This window comes from Notothenia rossii (assembly GCF_949606895.1).
Source record: "Notothenia rossii genome assembly, chromosome: 9".
NCBI classification, from domain to species: Eukaryota; Metazoa; Chordata; class Actinopteri; order Perciformes; family Nototheniidae; genus Notothenia; species Notothenia rossii.
This window is the reverse complement of record NC_136907.1, coordinates 69122466-69145341: the sequence shown is the minus strand read 5'-3', so window position 1 is coordinate 69145341 and position 22876 is coordinate 69122466. Positions and strand designations below refer to the sequence as shown.

General features: G+C 40.3%; 2 protein-coding genes across 4 annotated transcripts in view; both read right to left on the bottom strand.

The window, feature by feature from the left end:
* Position 1: 1 nt before the first annotated feature.
* Positions 2-12850, bottom strand: stam (signal transducing adaptor molecule (SH3 domain and ITAM motif) 1). Of its 2 annotated transcripts, none has more exons than XM_079648925.1 (14): positions 12499-12850; positions 10279-10363; positions 7809-7884; positions 7522-7617; positions 7286-7432; positions 6585-6675; positions 5808-6003; positions 5582-5676; positions 4917-5005; positions 4585-4672; positions 3670-3724; positions 3387-3561; positions 3177-3298; positions 2-2889 (listed from the first exon to the last, which is right to left on the bottom strand). In XM_079648925.1, the coding sequence occupies exons 1-14, from the start codon at positions 12536-12538 to the stop codon at positions 2703-2705; spliced, it is 1542 nt and encodes a 513-aa protein (XP_079505051.1). In that variant the 5' UTR covers positions 12539-12850; the 3' UTR covers positions 2-2702. The 2 variants fall into 2 exon arrangements, with proteins under 2 accessions (XP_079505051.1, XP_079505052.1); XM_079648926.1 differs by having other exon boundaries at positions 3408-3561; positions 12499-12849.
* An 875-nt stretch (positions 12851-13725) lies between these two features.
* colec12 (collectin sub-family member 12) overlaps positions 13726-22876 on the bottom strand; it is a 29616-nt gene continuing 20465 nt past the window's right edge. For both annotated transcript variants that reach the window (XM_079648104.1, XM_079648105.1), the window contains 8 exons: positions 21271-21393; positions 18470-18556; positions 17265-18308; positions 16191-16811; positions 15749-15885; positions 15544-15653; positions 15302-15447; positions 13726-14739 (listed from right to left, as the gene is read on the bottom strand). In XM_079648104.1, the coding sequence (XP_079504230.1) occupies positions 14720-14739; positions 15302-15447; positions 15544-15653; positions 15749-15885; positions 16191-16811; positions 17265-18308; positions 18470-18556; positions 21271-21393 (2288 nt within the window). In that variant the 3' untranslated portion in view covers positions 13726-14719. The remainder of the gene's footprint in view (positions 14740-15301; positions 15448-15543; positions 15654-15748; positions 15886-16190; positions 16812-17264; positions 18309-18469; positions 18557-21270; positions 21394-22876) is intronic.

Sequence of the window (22876 nt, the reverse complement as noted above, 5' to 3'; positions counted from 1 at the left end):
ATTATTCTGTACATTTGGCCTGGTTTTATTGTGAATACCAATTAATAAGTATGGTTAAATAATACATACAAACAGCAGGATACAAGATTAGACTGAACCTTTACAATAATTGTGTTTAAAACTTAAAAACAGGCGGCATCTCAATCCTGTGCAGGTCACACCGGGGCTGCAGTGCAACAACATGTTAGATTTGGATAGTATGAGGGGAATTACTGGCTCCTGTCCCAGAACAGCTGCTACCTTTGAATATATTCAGCCCTCTTTGACTCAACAGATTAACACTACTCCACTCTTTAGTTGAAGGCAGCAAAAGAAAGATATCTTGTCTTTCAAATCAACTTTAGGAATGCTAAAATCTGAACAGTTCTAGAGAATTGAATGGCCTCCTAGTCCCAGAGCTGAATTTGGGGGGTGTTATATATTCTTAAAAGGTGGCACAGGGGTGGCAAGGAGGAGAAATTGAAATTACACACAAATCAGATCAGCACACATTTGTCCTGACTTCATTGTATCATAACTCCTTCATGTAGCATCATTCAATATTAAACAACAGATACATAATATTCCTGTTTCTTCAAAACTTCAAACCAGTCGGTGTTTGAAAAACTTCATTAGATCCACAGGTGTCACTGTAACGGAGCTCCTTAGAGAAATACGTGTTGACGGTGCTGTCCAGAATCATAAATCCTTATTTCGGTTCTCTTTCAGGTAGAATTTTCTTTTAGTGTTAGACAGCTTCGAGAAAGGGTTTGAAATGCAATGGGGGGAGGTACGATCCGTTTTTTTCACATTACCATTTGACCCTACAGTACAATAAGCATGTATCAAACACTGAGAGAAATGTCCATGTTCTCATGTGAGCGATTTAAATATACAACTAAGTTAGACAGAATATCACATATTCCACTTTTCTCTGAATACATACATCCTGAACTGCTTCTCCATTTAAAATAGCATAACAATAATCAAAACATACATTAAAATGCACTACAAAAAAAAACACATAGTATTCATTTCTTAACACTGACTAAAGAGATGCTTTGAAGACACTGGGGCTGTTCGGAGAGGTCGCCCCTTAGTGGCCGTTAGCACAGCGCCTGAATGGAGATGGAGCAAACCCACAACAAGGACGTAGAGCTGCTCATTTTTAAAAAGGAAAACTCTGCAGTTTGATGAAAAGGGTGAGTTATGTTGAGAAAATACAAATAAAAGAGCAAATATCTTGTTTTCTGGCAGATTTCACTTTGTTCCTTTTTGGCTTTTACACCTTCAGTTCAGCGGGGAGATCCTGACTGCAGAGTTCACCTTTAAGGCTGAGAGAATCACTCGGCGCTGTGCTAACATCCCGACCGACAATGAACTCGTCACGTGGCGTCACTACGAGTTTGGTACAGTATATACAGGAGTCATGTGCATGCTTCAATTCCTCCAGTTTCTTCTTCCCTCCAAAATAACAAAGTGGCTTCAGTTTTCAGTACTTCTAAAAGTTGACGACATATACAGAATGTAGTAACCTAACGTTTGCAGCATCGCTAAGAGTCCTTTTTCTGAAAAAACCCAAAGTGAAAGTAAGTCAACGCCCCTTTTTTTGGGTGACATGATTAGCACTGCAGGGGCTTTAAGTGTGTCAGTGACGTTCAATGATAACACTGCTGAGGATGTGTGGACCACCTGGTGCAACTGTGTGTGTGTGTGTGTGTGTGTGTGTGTGTGTGTGTGTGTGTGTGTGTGTGTGTGTGTGTGTGTGTGTGTGTGTGTGATGCTGTACACCTGCCATGTAGCTCCAGTGTGCATCTTGGAAGGTGGTGAGAAGGAATGCCCGTGTGTATTTCACACTTGATCAAATAGTGCAGAAATAGTGTCTTTTTGTTGAAACGGCTGCAGGAACACTTTCTATCTCAGAGCATTTTGGTTAACACTTTATATTAAAGGATTGTTACTTGTTACCAATTTTCAAGGAAGTTGCTATGAACAAACTGTGGACTTTGATACTAAATTAAAAAGGTTAAATACTGTACATAACATATCAATCCACTTCTAATTAATCAATTAAAAATAAGCGTAACCTACAACGTTTTGAAATCATTACACAGTATGTTTGCTGAACATGCAAACATATATACAGTTCGAAAAATAAAGTTTGCAATGATATAGGGCTAATGAATGAATGAATATTTACTTCTTAGCTTTTCATTAGGGCAAATCAATTAATGTTGCATCACTTCCTCTTTTATTGGTACCAAATATGTTCCAACCCATAAAATAAAGCATTACCGCAATGTTCCCATAGTCCTATTGTTCAAAGGAAGCAATAGATGCAGGTTTTGCATATACAAATGGAGAATGCAAATATTGATATCAGGTCTAGATTTAGAAGTGATCAGGTTTGATTGATGAACAAATCCTAAAAGAAAGTGCAACTAAAGATAAAAGTGCAACTGGAGGCTCCTCTGAGTCTTCACCTCTGAGTCATGTAAAGATACGGAGAAGAGTGAAACATCCTTAAATAAAAACCTGGAGTGAGAAGTATAACAGTATATTTACCTGCCAGATAAAACCACACAGAGTGCCCAATGATAGCGTTAGTCTACTCTTAAATGATTCCATGATAAAACAAATCTAAGAGTAACATAAGAGATGAAGCACGGCTGCAGGTGTGGTGCATGTGTTTGCGTGTGAGGGTAAGGGGGATCTGAGGGGCCCTATAGCAGGGCTTGCTCTGAGGAAGGGGCTATGCTCTGGCCGGAGGCGTTGCTGTAGTTTGGCGTCTGCGTCATGCAGGGGCCCGGGGCCCCCCCTGCACTCTGGTAGGCCTGCATGTCTGCAGGGGCCACGCTGCCTGGAGCTGCAGCGTAGACCGGCGGCTGGCCCATGTACATATGAACATCACTATGAAGAAGAGTGAAGCAACATTACATTTGACACCACAGTAAGTTGTAATCATTAGATAGTTGGTGAAAAGTACAATTCCTGCATTTAAAAAATGATATTATTACAGGGCATGCACAATCGAATTAAATGGTTATAAAAATAGAATATCTACAAATCAGAAAAATAGTGAAAAAATAATAATAATGTATAGGAACCAGTTTCCAGATTAAGGAAACATTGGCATATCAAATCAAGTAATTGGAAAGGCTTTGTGTTGCCTTATACAGAATGAGGAGGAGGCTCACCTGGGGGCCGGCTGTCCAGGAATAGGGGGGCCCGCTGGGAGCTGCTCCATAGGAACAGAGTAACCCTGCACTGCGGGGCCGCTCATGGCGTAAGAACCTGATGCAGGCTGACCTGGGTACACCTGGGGAGAATGTTAACAAAGGAGTAAGTCTAACACCAACCCTTTTCAAACCAGTAGGGTGGTCACCTGACGTGAGAGAGACGGTCACCTGATGGGAGAGAGACGGTACCTGCTGCGCTGCGTTGCCCGGCTGCTGCATGTAGTACTGTTGGCTCTGGAGCTTGGCGTACATGGCGTAAACCGGATCGTCATTCATTATCTTGGCGTACAGAGACAGAGCCTCCATCACCTTCACATTCAGCTCCGACAGCTCCGAGTGCTTCCTGATGAGAGAAACCCCAAACACAAGAAAACCACATCAACTGAATATTCATGACATGGACAATCCACAGGTCAGTGCTATATGTTTTCATCTCTTCTGTACATTGTACCTGTCTATATCATCCAACTTCTGGTCGATGAGCGGTCCCATTTGATTGCAGGCACCTAATGAAAAATACAAAATCAGTTGCCAATTTAAAAATAACACACCTTTACATAAAATAACTGAATTCATTTTTGGAATAAATTGCGTTCAAATATTTAACGCATTTAACGCATGCGCAGAATGGCCCGCCCCATACATCCCACCAGTGGCAGCGCCAGGGTATGGCTGGGGTAGGCTACAGCCATACCAAGAAATGGGTTAGCCCCACCATGAAAAATGATGTTAAAGTAAGCAAAATAAAGTCCGCCAACTCGCGCCGAGTAAATTGCACAGACAGCAGTAAGATTGATTTCAGTAGCCACTTGTCTGGAAATACCGAAGACTAGAAACGGTTTTGAAAACTTGTCACGTAGTGATCGTCTTCTCAATAGAACATCTTTGATAATGTCTTCTGGCCAATCAGAATCAAGATAACGGCGTGGTGTTGTTGCAGGAAGTCCTGACGGATAATACGTTTGCGGTAGTACTTCTCTATATATACATCGATACAACATTACGTGTTGATAGAAATCAACACGTAATGAAATAAGACCCCACGGTTTGATGATTGATAGGTGTGTGGGCTGTCTTTCATTTTGACACACAGAACAATGTTATAATAAACATACAAACATATTGTATGTTAAATGGATATATCTGCCTTCTTTCTTTTATCTTTCCATTCCCACAACAATATGCATAAAGAAATGGCATATTTTGGACATAGTTCAAATGGTGATTAATCATGATTAATTCATTTTTAAGCTGTGATTAATCTGATTAAAAATGTTAATCGTTTGACAGCCCTAAAAATAACAGATTAGCTTCTGCAAGCTGACATGCATTTTGGCCTCCCTTGCATTCCCTAAATCCAGTGTACCTTCCAGCTGTAGTAGCTCCACGCTGTCCGACTGGTTGTCTGTGGGATCGGCACTCTGGATCATCTGCAGCAGCTGGTCCATTTTGTCCTGAAAGATTTCAACAAAAATTCCTCTGATGACCCTTTTAATGTGACGAGTCCATCTTTCATCCGGGTAAGAAACAAACAAGTTCACCTTGTAACATCTTATCTATGTTAATCTGTGGTTTATACCAGCAGGTGACACATTCAATGAAATCCTATTTTGGTACAAAACTCTTAATTGCTGCTACAGTGGATCTCAATGAGGCAGGAAAAGCTTAGTGAGCAGCATACCATGTTCACACACTTACTTCGTCTATAAACACAGACTCCTGCTCGGGCTCTATGGTCTCCACCTGGACTTCCTCACTGAACTGGACAGACTTCTTCTCCGTCTTCACTGTAGATGTTCATGTAACAGCGAAAACGGCAGCAACAAAACAATGCAACAGTAGCATCAGTAAAACGTATATAAGAGGGCAGGATGCGCTCAATGGACACTCAGTTACAGTCCAGTACCAGCACAAAAGATTGTTCCAGATATTAAAAGGAAAATAAAAATGTTATGGATAAATTGTCTTGAATTGTCATGTTCACAATTGTATAATTACTGTTTTTCAACCTGCTTTAACAAGAAGTAGCGACAACACAAACATTGTTATAGGATGTGATCATGAAGACAACATAGAAAACAACATCAGATTCTCCATCAATACGGCAGAAACTGAGAGTGGTTGCATCACAATCAGACTCCACAATGTTATCAGAGTAACACTGGCTTGACTTCTCAGAAATACAGACCGTGTGTGTGTGTGTGTGTGTGTGTGTGTGTGTGTGTGTGTGTGTGTGTGTGTGTGTGTGTGTGTGTGTGTGTGTGTGTGTGTGTGTGTGTGTGTGTGTGTGTGTGTGTGTGTGTGTGTGTGTGTGTGTGTGTGTGTGTGTGTGTGTGTGTGTGTGTGTGTGTGTGTACACTCACTCATCTCTGGCTCTGCAGTGAGGTCGGCGGTGACAAAGTTAGAGGGGAACAAACCCACTCCCTGGTACGTTTCCCCTTTCCACCAGTTGGGGTCACTGAAACAAGAAAATCAGACAACATTCAAAAAAATCAGATTTCATTTGTGTCTTCTCTCTGCTGCATTTAGATGTCAAATTCAAGATTCAACAGATTAAAAGGGTGAAGTTGTAACAGCGTTGTAATTCACCTGTCGTCCAGGATGGTGATGATTTCTCCTGACTTGAAGGTGAGCTCGTTGTCCTCAGCGGCCTCAAAGTCGTAGATGGCGCGGACTTTCCTGCCGTCAGACTTGTTTGAGGAGAGCAGGCCGGAGGTGTTCGGGTAGAGGCCCGACAGCGAGGTCTGCGACTGCGGGCGCTGCTCCTTCAGTGACAGCTCGATAGCTGCACACAGAACACACAGATATGGGAAATCACGGGTTTGTCCTTGAAAGTCCTTACATATTCCTGAATATCTGCATTGCATTAAGACCAGTTTAAACAGTGATTAATGCAATGCAAATACAGAACTTAAAGGTGGGGTAGGTCATTTTGGAGAAACCAGCTCGAGTGCGCCAGAATTAGAAAATACACAGCCGGAACAAATCTGCCACTTCCTTACAGAGCCCCTCCTCCAACACACAAATGCGCACATGACCAATGAGGGCACGAGATAAGTTTGTGCACAGATGGAAGGCTGACAGGCAGGTAGGCCATCCAGTTATTTTAGCCGGGGCGGCTCAGATGATTGGTCGTACAGCGCTACGGCTTCCACAGATGACATTTTGTATCAACGCACTTCAGATATTCATTGCTATCGGGATGTTAAGGGCATTCCATGGAATATAACAAAAAGTGTATCTCGAGCCGGTTTCTAGAACTTACCTAGCCCACCTTTAAAGGGTTGCTATGCATGTGTTTTAAGGATAACACCTCTTCAAATACATTTAAATAAGATTTCTTTGTTCTGATAATCAGCTCCTTACCTTTGGCCAAGTCGTCTTCTTCTTTCTTTTTTGTTGAGGTGGAGGGATCCTTTGCCACTAAAGCAGGGCTTGCTTTTGCTTGCTCTGCAGCCTGTGGAAGAATAATGATGTCTCATCGTTCAAAGGCAAAATGAGGGGGGTCACAGTGTGCGCAGAGGGTGAAAGTCAACCCCAGGTTTACTCTTGTTTTGGAACCTGTTTTCTTAGCTAAGCATATCCATTTATGTATTTTCCTATGGATGCGTGCTTACGATCTGGTTCCTAGTTGCTTTGTTTTTTCTAAGTGTCGGCCCACAAATGTCCCAAACACATCAAAACCAGACTAAGGCAGTAAGTCTGCAGGTATAGACGCTACACACATCTATTAAGTCACAACTGAGAGGGATTAGTAATAAGTCAATTCATTGTGTTTTATGGAAATCCTACTCATTGTGCCTTTAACTTCAAAATCCCAACATTTAATTTCTATAAATTGTGACATCATTTTTCGGCATTTATTAGGAAATGTAAAGTGGAATGCAAGAGGGGGTTCGGCAAGCAAGAAAAGAGCTCAGCCGCTAAACAAAATGGAGATGTCTTAGTCGTATAATATGGCTTTTAACTACTAGCCCACTAAGATGTCCATATTTACAGCAATTGATAGATTTGATCTCAAATAGAGTAAAAACCAACAACCTGTCTTTCGCACCCCTCCCACCTACCTGGGACCCGACGGCTGGGAAAGTGACTCCTTGCTCGCGTAGATTCTTGATCATAGCTGAGATGAGGCTGAGTTGGGGATCGTTGCGGAAGTCCTCGGCCCACTCCACCATCAGGGCTTTCAGCTTCTCACACACTTTGGGGTGGCCCTGGGGACATCCGTAAAAAGGCACAGCATGAGAACAAGAATCTGGATGCACCATGACCTAATTACAAAGACATTGCCATCATCACACACCTTGTTTAAGACGTTACTGACTTCACTGGCAAACTCTCTGGAGCACACCTCCAAATGGAATATCTTCCCACAGTTTGAGACACAAGCACCAAGGAGCTGTGAGGACAAACGACTCATTAGAATCACCATTTCATCCAGAGCAACAAGTGACAAACATCAAATGATATTAGAAAACAGCTAGTTACAACACAAGCTCATATCTCAGTTAAGATTGATTAGGGTTAGATAAAAAAAAGGAGACTATGTGATTCTCCCGAGAACCAAATGATATTATATAATCTGCTCACAGTCAATGCCTGCATGGCCACATGAGGGTCCTTGTGATTCACTCTTCTCATAATAGAGCGGAGACATTCTTTAGGCCTGCAACAGAATGGTAAAAAAGGTTAATTGTTTGGCAAGGACGAAAAAACTATGCTTGCAGCCATGGGCGTAATTTCCACTGGGGATAGGGGGGACATGTCCCCCCCACTTTTCAAAATCCTGTTTGTGTCCCCCCCACTTTTAAAATGTGTTTATTTTTTATTTTTTTACGCAAGCGGTCATCGTCACGGAGGAGCACACAGCGTCTGTGTGTGTGTGTGTGGCACGAGCGCATTTTGTGTGAGTGTGCGAGCGAGAGAGAGAGAGAGAGAGACAGTGGCCGTTTCTCAATGTCGAGTATACCTGCTGCAGAGCCACTATTTCAAGTATACTACGTCATCGAGTGGCGCCGAATGCTGGGTACTTAACATGCATGTTAGGCCCGCCGCCTCTCCGGCCCTGTTAATTCTGTTCTGAATGTGTTCTATGTAAATGAGCTGTGCGGTTGCCCTGCTGTCATTGGCTACCCATCCCCTGGTCTGCCCCGAAGACTGTGATTGGAGCTGACGGGCCCGACGCGCTCCAATCGCAGCGCACATCCAGCGCACACCTTCTGGGGGGGGATTACAAAGCCGGTCGACTGTGATCATTCGGGAGGCTCTGTTGTGTGTGAACAGACGCCTCTCTGCCCATCGCTGTTAACTGTTTACCTTGTGTGGTCGTTGTTAATGTTATTGTGATTAGTGGCGTTTAGATTAGGATAGTATTACGTTGAGCTGTTGTCCTCAAAGATAGCTGTGTTTTCTTACAGCCTCCTTTTGTTAGTTTGTTTTGTTTGTAAACCTCTATTTCTCGGGTTTGATCAGGCTCCTCCTTTTGTTAGAGTCCTCCTTTGTTTGCTCCTAGCAAAACCGGCGCCCTTTTGGCCCTTTTTGTTTGTTCAGGCTGCATGCCTTCCATTTTCTCCTATCTGTTATATAATAAAACTATTTATAATTATTACTAATTCCAACTGGTGTATGTTGCTTTCCTCTTTCCCTAGTTGGGATGTAACAATGCATTTAAACAGTCCTTCGGCGCCACTCGATGACGTAGTATACTTGAACTAGTGGCTCTGCGGCAGGTTTACTCGACATTGAGAAACGGCCAGTGCACCAGTTACGGGGGTTGTTGTTAGCATCTGGTGCTAGTTCGGAGCTAACGGAGATTAGAAGCTGCTTCAACAATAAGGAGAGAGAGAGCTCTCTCCTGTCGAACTGAGAGGCTGAGATAACGTCAGCTCAGGGAGGTAAAGGACTCTCTGAGCGATTAGATTGTAAACTTTAGTCTAAGTTATCTCAGTGAGTCTCAAACGGTTTGGTCATCTTTGTAAACAAATAGTTCCATCTATTTAATATAGTTGTAAAAAACAAGTTAAGAAATCATTCCAATATAGGTCAGTAAAAAATAAAAAACACAGTTTAAAAAGGGGAGTGCTTATTCAAATATGCATAAATAAAAAGAAAATATGCAGACTAGGTAAGATAAAGATAGCAGAGAGGAGTATATCAAATATTTTTTATTAGTTGTGAGAATATTCTAATGGTTTTTTGATTATTGAAATATATACAGTTCTGTTTCATATGAGTGTTGAGAGCTGTATCCATAAATCTCTTAATTTCCCCTCAAAGTGCACCAGATTGTTGCATTTAACTTCAATTTAAAGAAAGATATCTTCCCGGGGGTGCATGCCCCCGGACCCCCCCTAGAGGATGTGAGGTCCACCAACAAATAAAACAGGTTCACATGGATAGGATACTAGATAAATCTGCACACTCATCATATACACTACACATTTCTCTTGGACTTTTTAACACCATAGTCCCTAATATATTTGTAGAAAGGCAGGAAATGGAATTAAATAGAGAAAATGTTTCATTGCGGAGGACCCCCTGTTTTGTGTCCCCCCCCACTTCTCAAACCAAAGTTACACCCTTGCCTGCAGCTATGTTGGACTGAACATGTCACTGGGGCTGGACAATTCATTTAAGTTTTAGAAGAGAGAAAAATCCAAGTAAAGCAATTGTTGCTGAAGGCAAAATATGTAAAGAAATATCATTGTGAATATTATTGTGGAGCAGCGAAGAATTCGCACCCTATACATGGTACTGTACAGACCTAATACACCATCTTTGTTTTTTACTGAGCTCATAAAGTAAATCTCATTTGAACTGAGAATCATGTTGCTATTGCAATATCAGTCAAACATATTGGCGAATTATGTTTTCCTCATCATGCAAGTTGCTGTATATGTAACATTAAGTCATCACCATATATCATACATTTGTCTTTATACACTTGGTGTCCCTGGTTTCTATCTGTAACCCTTGGATGTGTGTGTTAACGATTGGAAAAACCTTAAAGGGGACTTTAAGCCTCGTAAATGTGTCTGTGTGTTTAAGACAGTTAACTTACCCCGTGCGCGACTGTCCTATCTTATCACATATGTCCAGAATGAGGCCCCAGTCTTCCGCTGTGTTCATCTCACTGGTTGCTTTCTCTGCAGGAGAGAAGCAGCAGAACCAATGTAAGCATAACAACCAACAGATTTCATTTAGAGCCAGAAAGGAGAGGCGAGGATCCTCCTGTGTTCAGAAATAATAAAGCTTCTTGAAACAAAAAATGGCAGTGGCAAGCTGTGGGTGTGTATGTGAGATCCGCTGCTTTGTTTTTGTGTTAATCATAGAAATTAGCATAAACATTAGAGAGATACAGACAAAATAACAGAGGCCTTAATCAATACAACAGCTCTGCAGTAAATAACAATCTGAGTGAGCTCATAATGTTTGGTTTGTGTTGAGACTGTTGGTAGAATACATTTAACTTAAATGATTTGAGAGAGTAGCTTATACTATTTAGAAAGTATGTTAATGAAAGCCTTTTATTCAGTGATGGTGGACAGTGTTGCCATTGGGCTTCTCTGCTCTTTGGTATGTGTCATGTGGGACTTCTCTACTTCCCAAAATACATAGTTGTGTACTTGAAGTGTCTTGTAATATACCTCGTGTTTTTTCTCAGAAATCCACGAATAAAAGAGACTACAATAGAGATATGATGATATATACAATAGAGATCCTAAATTGTAAAATATAAATTGAATATAGACATTGAGATCTTAGATTATAAAATAAAAGATGATATTTAAATACCCAATCACTAGTTACAAACATATGGTCACCAATAGTGACAAAGAGATATCCATCAGCATGTTTATACAAAAACAGAACAAATCATCTCTGAAAAATCACTTGATCTGAAAAAACAGCTATTACTCCAAACACAGCCATTATAAGCTTTGCCAAATTAGCATTTACTACTGATTTTAAGGGCTTTAGTTTTATAGGGTACTGTGTATCGAGGCGTATGCGGTCTACCACTAGCCACAACACAAAGAGAGAAAGGGAAGCGCAGTGTTTCACAAACCACTGCATCCTCTTTCACTTGCACAGCTGTGAGATGTCAGGCTCATCATATTGGTTAGCCAACATACGATGGGATGAAGTGAAGTGATGATGAGGCAGATGGCTAGCTGTCATTGCAGTAACGTGGACATTATGAATGCCTAATGCAACAATACATGTAAAGAATATGTTCTGTTAAAAAACGGTTAAAAATGCTCCGAGAAGAAAAGTACTTATTAACCTTATACTATCAATTCTGTATGACCAATAACCATAGACTGTATTAAATAACACAATATATATAAGAAATATATAATTCTACAAATGATAAGCTATTGAAAACACCTGTCATTTTCGCTCAAAAGATCATATATTGTGTACAACTAATGTTAATGTGAAAATGTACTGTTAAATGTCATGATACAATTTCAAAATAATAAATATGACATTTAATTTATGACAAATGCATGACTATGGTAGATTTTACATAGGTGAATGCAGCATAACAAATTAACCCTAATTGAATTGGATTTGTATGTGAACAAATGTGTTTTCTTTTAAATATTTGTATATATCTCCCAATTCAATCACATTTTTTATTAATATTCATGTCTCTCTGAACCATTATAAGATAACATGACATGCTTTATTGTCATTGTATGTTAAACACAACGACATTTAGTTTGGCAGCAATCCACTATACCTGGCAGCATATACATTTAAAACGTAAATTACGAATATTATTTATTATTATTATTGTTTAGCGCGTTTTCAATAACGAATGAGAAAACCGTTACTTCAGTTATCTGATGATAACATCTCTGCCCCAAGTCAAGGTAACCTGCTTACCTGCTTATTTTAAAAAAAGTAAAATAAATATTAAAAGCTCTTTAAAATCGCAAACACTCTGAACAATTGTCTGATATTGGTTGCGGTTTGCTAACAGCTAAATATAAATAATATAAGGGTGGAAGCTAGTTAGCCAACTGTGGCTAACAGAGCGAATCACAACAAACACAGGCAAAACAGACATTAATCATCTTAACAGGGATTACATATTGTCAGCTCATACAGCCTACATTATATACAACAAGACTGACCTATAGTATTATTACTATAGCTCGTTGGGGGTATATTAAAGCTACAGCCAGCTGAATAACACAAACAAAGCTGTGTTATCAAAGCTAATGTTTAGCTAGCCTGCTAGAAATAGCCTCCAGTTCTGATTACTCACCAACATCTTGGTCAAAAGGGTTGGTCGTGAAGAGAGGCATTGCTGGCGTACTGACAACAACAGATTTCCCCTTCCTCTGTTATTTTCGTTCCCTCTTTTATCTTATTTCATACAATAAAGTCGCATAGTAACGGTAACTTCATGAATGTCAAATGCAGCTGAGTCTATTCTACACAGTCACTCCTTCGACAGACGGCAACAAGCGAAGCATTCTGGGTAATCGGAGCGGAGAGACGCTCGTTAAATGAACTGCTGTCATCAACTGTTGTTGAATTCATAATTTTGATTGTCTCAGTCACCTCGGTTGCTAATGCTTCGGCACTGACTGTTGAGAAAATTGATCAAAAGCTTCAAAGTGTCCTAAAATAACAAGGATGTCACGGTCAGGTGATGGTGACCATGTGACATTATCTCATCGCTTTTAGACCCAGACCACAAAACCCACTTGACCTGTGCTTAATCTTTTTTTGTCAGCAGCATTAAGGATCTTTTTGTCTTCGGTACATTCATTCGTCCTGGTATGATGGAGATAGTTAATAATGTCCATCATCATTACAAAATAATGCAATAGGCTTAGTTACAGTATTTCAATAATAACCAGGTATATCAGTCACTGATTTTAGACTTGTTCCCTTTTTTAAATGTTTCTACATTTATTATGTATTATTGTAGTTTCTTAAATAACTGTCAATTTCAAAATACCATTCGCCACCTCCTTCATGTATTCAATATTAATTTATTTGCACAATTAGTTTATACAATCTACAGAAACACTTGACTTGTGTCTTGTTTCTTTCATTGTCGCTCATCATACAATACATACATTTTTTTTGACCTATTGCTTTTGACATAATAGTTGTGTTATTTATGTTAATAATTGTTTTACCATTCTATGCTTTGTTGCCATTGTTTTGAGGGATACGATTGTTTATTTTTATCCTCTTATGATAAATGTTAGATGTATTATTGAAGATACTGCTTTTAATATTCTTAAGATGTTTTCCTTGTCAAATCGATATATATATTTAAGCCAAATACCATTTACATAGCTGAACCTTTTTTTAATTTAAACTTTATTATTTCCAGATTTTGTTTAAAATGTTTTCAAAAGCAGTTTAGATGTGCATGAGGATGTTTTTGTTTTTTTAAAATACACATTCAATAAAGAAATACATGGCTTTTTCATACCAATATCTATTTTATAGGACAAAAAGCACTGACTCCACATACAGTTTCTTTCTCATTTTATTGTGATCCATAGGAACTTGGTAAATTCATTCGGTCATACTGATCATTAAGACAGATTACAAACTGCTACTCAGTCTTTAAGCATATTTTGAATTAGAAAAGGATGATCATACAACAATAGGATATGATTATGCAAATTATAAAAGTGTAACATACTTCACATACACTATTTAGCATAATGAATACATCATTGTACTGTACAATGGCACATTCACAAGAAATGTACATATTGTTAATGTGTGCCTCTTACTGGCAGTCTAAAGTCTAAAAACACTGTCCTTCATAAAACAGCAGCACTTCTCATATTGAGCAACTATTCTCAATAACCAAAATAAAATACATTGATACTTAGTTTGTATAAGGGTGAAATATACACTAACTTCATTTCTACCTATCATGAGAGTTTGCAGTCTTTTTCTAATACTAATTTGGTGCTCATCATTTACCAGAAAGCTTATTTCTAATCAATGCTCTGAATCTGAAAAGTATTTGACAGTATAAAAATAGTTCATTTTATTAACAAAAAAATCCTCTAATGAAGATACATTTTATTTTGTAAGTGTGAAGATAGAAAAGGCAGCCAGGAAATAAAACAATATGAAATTCAATCGCAAACAACAATGATTTCTGGTATCTTTTGTGATAAACTATTTACAGATACACCTGTACAACAGAGGCTGCCCAAAAAAATGAATAAGTATCGGCTAAATAAAACGTACGTTCACATGAATCCTTCAGCACTAAATCATAAAAAGTCGGCCTGGTCTGGGCCTGCTCGGTCTTTTGCACCACGATGTGTTGTAAAGTGCCTTTAAGACAAAGACCAGTCTGAGTGTCAGTGATGCTTGACTGGTCTGGCATTATCAGAGTCCTCCAGTCATCTAGAGCTCCTCCTCTTGTCCTTCATTATCCTCTTCATCTTCAGCCTCTTCACTTTTCTCCCAAAGACAGCTCACACTGTCAGACATGGATGCTATAAAACAGGAACTACCACTGTGAAGAGAACAACAAAAAACACATTAGGTATATGTCAACGCCTTTATATGTTGCTTACACTCTGCTACAGTAACAGTTGAAGCAACAGCAATAATCTGAAACGTTATTTTAACTAAAGAAATCTACGCCAGATGAATCTCCCTCTTCTTTTTCAAACAAAAAGAGCTGAATGTAACTCGGTGGTTTATTTCCAGCTCCCTTACATTCAAGAATGTATTACGAAAGCCCTGAGAGGCAAGTTAGAAAACTACATTCAGATCATCAACTTCAAAAAAGTCTGACCTAAAATGTTTTCTTTCCTCATTCTATTACTTAAGAACAAGTGGAAAAGGTTCTGCTTGGATGTAATTTCTGAGTTGTTTTAAATTATATTTGACATAAAACATTTATATTTTTCAAGTGAAAACTGAATTTGTTTTTCTTTTGGTCAAGTTTGTTGCTGTAATACTTATTTCGTCCACAAGAGACTGAGGTCGAAAACTACAACAGGCTTAGTAGGAAATACAGAAATAGGAGATTTCCAAATTGGAAAAAGGTCTGATTTATAAAAGGTACTGACGGTCAACCGAGGCACGTTCACAGATGAAGCCGATGCGGTCGGTGCAGTAGAAATCATTCCAGTTGGCGTTATGGATGAGGCCAGCACAATCCTCGCCTTTGTCATGGCCATGGGTCCAGTTATCAGGTTGACCGGGCTTCCACTTCCTGATAGCAACAACATCGTCAAAATGTATTAAAGTTAAACAGAACATTTAAATCACTGAAACTTATTTTTAAAATAAATGTGGCCGGTCTACTCACGTGAAAGCAGGTAAGGTTCCATCCACCCATTTCCAGACATTTTCCTCCTCCAAGTCAGTAAGGCCCAGCCAGAAATAGCCTCTTCCTGCAGTTACATCCTTTACAAATTCCTACAAATAGAAGAGCAAAACATTATTTCACTGGATTAGTTTAGCATACAAGTCTGAATGTATTAAAGTAACCATCTGGGTCTGATTTCCATTACCTGTTCGTCGTTGTCGTTGATAATGAGCATCAGGGATGACATGTTGGTACAGAACTGTTTGGACTCTTCAAAGTTGAGCCTCTGAGTGGAGATGTAATAGCAGCTGTCTCGAACCCTTCTGTACCCAGTTGGACAACCTGGATTAATCATTTACAGCAAACAGTAGTATAAGTACAGAAAGAATCCCATGGAATACGTTCCAAATGTGTAAATAATAATAATAATAATTACAAATAAATGTATATATTTTTTAATAATGTCTTTTTTTTTCCAGTGAAGGACATATTCAGTATGGGAGAGGATGAGGGCCACATGAAAACAGATTTTTTTTTAGGATGTGACCAAAACTAAACTCACTTCCGTAATGAAATGGTGTTACAATCGAAAAGGTGATTTTCCTTCCATTTCGATCTATTTTAAACCCTTATGTAATTTAACTCACCAGGCGCTGGTTCAATGACCTGGGTCTGCCGGGACACGGTGCCCTCAGTTACCTCTGCTGCTTTTGAGGGTTGAGGTTTGGGGGGTTGAGGTGGTTTTGGAGGCTGAGGTGGTTTTGGAGGTTGAGGTGGTTTGGGGGGTTGAGGGACCTTAGCTGGCTTAGTGGGCTGTGGGGGCTTTGGAGGATTTGGAGTTGGAGGTCTATATGCAGGTAACCCAGGAAGTCCTGGAGGACCGGGGGGGCCGATGGGTCCGACGGGCCCACGAGGTCCTTCCAGCCCTGCAGGACCAGCTGCTCCTCTGGGCCCCTGTGGCCCTTGAGTTCCTTGCGGCCCTGCCAGTCCATCCCTACCAGGAACCCCAGGAGCGCCCGCATTGCCCTTTTCACCAGAATTTCCAGGTCGGCCCCCAGACCCTCTCGATCCTTTGGTCCCGGGAAGACCCCGAGGCCCGGCTGAACCCTTTGAACCTGTTACCCCTGGTAGACCAGCAGCACCTTTCTCTCCTTTAGATCCCACCAATCCCAGCACCCCTTTGTCTCCTTTATCGCCCTTTTGTCCTGACTGACCCACTGGCCCCTGGGGACCCTTGTCACCCCTGGGACCCCTTGGACCTGGCGGACCTGAAACAAAATAACAACAGATGATGTGTCAAAATGTGATGTCACCGTCATGATAACTATAAACACTATTATTGTGTTTTAAAGATCATCTCATTCCACTGACATGATGATCATACTGTATAATAGCATAAAAATAATAATGCAAGAACAATAAGGCACCCTCACAAAAAGCATTTTGATGCTTAGAATATTCTGATATTGGAATTGAATGAAATATATAAGTTTTGTGATGGTACCGAAAACCCTGCTGTTTATTCTGGCATCATAAAAGTGACATTCAATTATGCATGGTAACTCAAAGGGCATTGTGGAGGTCAGCAAAAGGATCAAGGTCGTGTACATATATTGTTCAATTAAGTCCATAACTTAATTATTTTAACAGTCCTAACGTTTTTTTTTTACACAGGCTCACAGAAAACTAACTCTGAAATGTATGATTTATTCTGTTTTTACCTTGCAGGATGGTGAAGTTGGTGATGAGCTGTGTATGCTTGCTGTCCACCAGCTTCATCTCCTCCATCACAATGGAGAGGTTGTTGACCTCTCGGTCCAGCCTGGACACCAGCACATCCTGCTGTGCGCGAAGCTCTTTATTGTCTTCACTGGCCTCTGTTACACTATCATTCAGCCCCACTAAAATGTCTGAATGTCTCATCACTGTCTCAGCGCAGGACCTCAGGCCGTTCAGCTTAAAGCTGATGGCACCGAGGAGCTGCGAGGTGAAGCTCACATTTCCGGTCACACGGTCCATGTCATTCTCATGTCTGTCTAACCGCACTTCCACCTCATCAAACTTAGATGAGGTGATGTCATCGTGGTCTCTCTGGCTGTCCATCAGCTCATGCAGGCTCTGGCCTTGCTCCTCACTGAGAGCCGAGGTGTTCTGGATCTGGCTGGTCAGGGTATTGAACTGAGCCCCCAAATCATCTAGAGCATCTCCGTTTGAATGGGCCATGGCTGAGTTATTAGCTGCCAAAACCTGCAGGTGCTGGACTTTCTCCTTCAGCCACTCCGTGTCAGACCGCGTCTGCCAGGCTGTCTGCTGCAGACCCTGATAGTCATTCTTCAGTTTCTGCACCGCCTGGCCTGCGTCTTCCACCGTCTTCTGCAGCGTGCCGAGCAGATTGCGCTGCTGGGACTGGGTGATGTTCAGCGAACTGATACTAACCTGGGTCTGGCTCTGCACTTTGACCTGGCCCTGTATCTCCGTCTGGAGCCGTGCAGTGTCTGTCTGGAGGTTGTCAATCATGCCGCTGTAGGATGTCAAAGTCTGGTTGACCCCACGCAGTGAGGCCTCGTTGCCTTGTATAAAACTCTGCAGGGAGACATGTCCATTCTGCATGTCATCTCCTGTGATCTGAAGCTCATCCAGCGCGTCTCTGTTTCTGGTTGCCCTGAGAGCAATGTCATTCAGCTGGTTCTGTAAAGCCTCCAGGTCTGACTTAAAAGTATTGATGTTACTTGTGGCATTACCTGACTTGTCTCCAGCCTGATCATCTGAAAAAAAACCACAGTAAAATATGTCTGTTAATAGAAAACGAAATATGGTAAATTATCAGCGTAAACAATCTCCTGCTTGCAGAAATGTAACATTTAGTTCACAGCTATTGTGAGTTCAACTATAAATGTTTGATCTAGTCTTGCGTGACAGGGCTTACCTAGTTTCTTCAGGTCTGTCTCCACTGCATTTATCTGGCCTCCATAATTCTGCATGCCCTGTGTGACATTGTCCATCCTCTGGACCACTGGTGATAGAGAGAAGACACTGTGTGAATACATCTTTACAGGATATACACTAACAGGGGAAAAGGCAAAGTTAAGTTAAAGTATTTTTCCTTACTCTTTGGTAAGAGGAACCCTTATTATAGTATATCTGTTAAACCTGTTGTGTAAACAGTATTTACTGAGCCAAGCTGATTGTGAACAGCAGAGGGTGCTGCAGTATGCATTCCTCTCCAGTTAATAACTGTACACTCAAACAGCAATTCTTTACACAGGAGGTTAAAACATGAAAGACTTTCCTACGTTTTTGTAACCGGGTAACTGAGTATTTTTGATCATTACAAGTCTCAATTTTCAGAGCACATTTACAACTTCCACTTCAGGAGTAACTATAAACAATGTCAGACACATGATGAATAGCACACTCTGACTCTGGCTCAACTCTCTTTTCTCATCACATCTGCAGCAAAGAGTCCATCTCCTCTCCACCGTTATGTGGGGGCGTCTAAAAACTGCTGGAAAACATCCTTAGCTTTCACTGTTAGCATTCCAGAAGTGACAAAAACACACAAGAATAACATGAACCGAGAACAAACGAGAACACACAGTCAAAAGAAATGTTTGTCAAAAGCTGAAGTTGTTCAGCTTGAGCCTCATGGTTTACCCTGCAAATTAATTTACATTTGTAAATAGTGAGAAATATATATTGTATACATTATTTGAGATGACTACAGTATATTGCTACAGCACAGAGATGATAATAGTGACATCCGACCCACACTATCATGTGTAAAATACCTGCTTATTCCTCTCTGTTAATCTTTCCATCCCACACAGTCATGTATTGGAAAAGCATTATTGAGTTATATGAGGTTGCTAATTTGAGTAAGGCTTATCGGATGTCTATTGTGAAGTTGTAAACTATGCTTAGGCTGTTACCCAATACGAGGCCAAGCAGATTTATGCTGATCAATGCTGCAGTAAATGCTTATTGACCCAGCAGCAAACACAAACAATGCCTTAATTCTAACAATAGAGGTCATTTGGAGGACCAAGACCAAGAAACAGGTTCATTAGTATAGAAATAAACTGTTGACTGTTTAAACTGTGCAGTAAGGGAAAACACAACACAGAAACCAGCCTTCACGGTTTTTCCTCCCAAACTATTTTGGACACTTTCAGCCATTTGTGAGTGAACCTGTGGTTCATGAGACAACAAATTGCTACCAAGCCATAAAATCTACTCCGGGTTGTTAAGCCAGGGTAGATGCTGCGTGGTCATCTGTTAGACATTAGAGCCAAACCACCACAATCACATGGGCTCCACACAAACACAGACCAAAATCTGCAAACCTAAAACAATCCAGAGAGCACTCAAAGGGCACAACTCAGATTTAGATCTGAACTTGTAGACATTATTTTGAATAGACTCATTCCCCACTGGATGGATACAGCTTGTTTCTGTTGGGTGAGCTGTATGCTTCACCAGGTAAGAGCGCCTGTGGATCAGGTATGAACAAAAACATTCTGCTCAAAGACTTTCATTTTTTTATGATTGATCGGGGCAAGAAATGTCTGACGTTGAACCGTACGCAGAGTAATGTTCCATATTGATGGTTTCTGAGATATCTGGATTCCTTTTTTTGTTTCTATGTAACATCATTGCCCTGTCTCAAACAAGGAGAAACCGTAAAACGGGTTGCAGTAAAGACAATGTTGCACAATGAGTTTATTTTCAATCTCGAGATCTGGCCAATCTCCGAAAGATATAAATTCAGAGTAAACAATGCATTCTGTCAAGGGAGTCTCATGATGTGGTAAATCTTAGCCTGAACTCTCTGACTTGGTTAAATATAATTGTCTATGCTGTTGCCGTTTATAGCCGTTTGACTATCATCAAACCTCAGAGAGAAAGAGAGAGGCAGAACGATTAGACCTGGGGGTCAGGAGAAGAGGGAGTGAAGGAAAACTGCTTAGACTACATATTTCCATTTTGATACTTCATTTATATATTACTTTGTCAACATCTACACAAATCCTTTACTGTATAAGATCATTTACAAATGTGTTCATCAAAAGGGACTAGATAAGAATAGTATACAACCACGCTGGCCACTCTTGAGTCTGTACTAAGGCAAGTTATGCTGGAAACCTAATACCAAGGCCAGCATGCTAAACATTTTTACAATAATAATGTTTTTCCATGGTCACAATCTTAGTTTAGCTTTTTGAATGTTGGTCTTGAGTTTGACTTGATTATGAAACTAGATGAAGAGTCAGGAGATCACTAAAGTCAGTACGAAATATCCTCTGAATTATAAACAACATTTTAGGGCAATCTTAAATCAATCAATGAAGTGTATTTATATAGCACAATATCACACATTTTACGTTTGTCTCAGGGGGCTTTACAGTTTGTAAACATTTGGCTCAAAACAACCTAAAATGTGTAGAAATAACAAATTAATGCATTAGAGAAGCACCATTTAATACTGTCTGATACCAATACCAATTACGAGATTGGACTTGTGAAGGTACATGTAGATATGTACCTGGGATTAAAGCCGAGTCTTATTGCCCTATTTGAGTAATTATCTGTCAAATAGAGGGCTATATGTTGGATTTTTGTTATGGGACAACAACTTTAAAATATGTGAAGTTGTCAAGGTTTGCAGCAGAGACTTGAAAAACTGCAGTATTTTACGAGAAGTGATTATTGTCTTCAGTTTTGACTCACCTTTGTATCCGAGCACGGCCACTGCTATGGTGAGCAGGGTGCAGAGCACATATAGCAGTGCTATAGCCGCCCTCAGTGCCCAGTCATTTTTACACTTGGTGCACTCCGAACCCTCCTGAATTCCTGCAACATACAACAGAATTGGTGTCAACAATTGTTTTACAGTGTGCAGTTAGTGTGCCAAATGCTACAGTAGCAACAGAGGACAATGTTAAGAAACAGTAGAAACTCAAATGTTGTGCAACTGGAGCCGGGAGTTGAAAAAATCTGGGAAAGTTTTTAATTCAAAGATGAAATCATAAGGGATATTGAATTCATTAAGTTTAGTATTGTGTGTCTAAAACGGGACACGCTGTGCCTTTTTTCAGCCAAGTATCAATTGAAAACATTTGCTCTCATGAATATAAGACTCAGTTTGAAACTTTAAAAACACTGCACATGTGTTCACCATATGACTGAGAAAGCTAAACAAAACAGCATTCTTCATTCTGTGTCATTGCTCGTAGTCATTCAGCCTAAAACTATGGTGCAGTGACATTTCTGGTTATACGTGTCAAGGATGTTCACTAGTTTTAACATTATGTCCTGAAAGCCTCTAACACCATGTGATACAATGCTAAACATTATACTATAGCAGGGTGATTACTTGACTTCATTAGAACCAACCATGGAGCCTCTGGCAGGCAGAGAGGGCAGCTGGTGTACATTCACAACAGGCAATAAAGATCGTTCTGGAGATGGAGCAAACTTCAAATCACGTTACATTATATAGTAAGAGAGAATTTGTGTAAACCATTAAAAGTGTACTAGAAAGAAAAGGTTAAAGAATATTTAATTGTTTGGGCAAAAAAAAAACTGTTAAAAAAAACGTTTTTGTTACATTAAACCTGTCTTCAAATCTGGGCTTTTCAATGTGCAACCAATAGAAAAACTATTATGTTACTATAATGTTCTTTCTGGCAATGATATTGTGCTCAATAAAATGTATTGCTGAAACTATAAACTGAATGGCATCGCGAAAAAATAGGAGCCACTCGAAGCAGTTAGACAATAATAGTACCAGCTGAAGTTGATCAGCCATACCTGTTTATTTCAAGGATAAACCAAAAGTGAGGACATCTGCACTGGGAAAACCCTTTATTGCAAAGAAAAACAGTGAGTGTGCATCACTTTGGCAACTACAGTAGATACAGTTGGTCTTTGTTTTGTCTTGTCTAATCAGTTTGATTATAACCTCTGATCACCAGACTGATGTATTTGCTTCCAAGTGAAACCATTTCCATCATTTCACAAGTTTGCCTTCACACTCAAACATGCCTCTTACATTTCGGCTGAATCATCGTTTCCACTGGGGGAAGCTACAACAAGCCCCAGCTGGACTGACATGTTCATGTGACTTCAGGGTATCAGAGGCCTGTCTCTGTCCCTACATGTCAGCCCCCCCCCCATGATGGGACTGAAAGTGCAGCCACAAGAGGCTCCATCCTGCACAGTGAGGGGTGGGCTGGACCACCAGAGGGGCACTGGGGGGTTTGGCCTCTCGGCTTTGGACCCACACATCTGTGCAAACATCACATCTGACCACCTCATAGGGGCAGGCGACTGT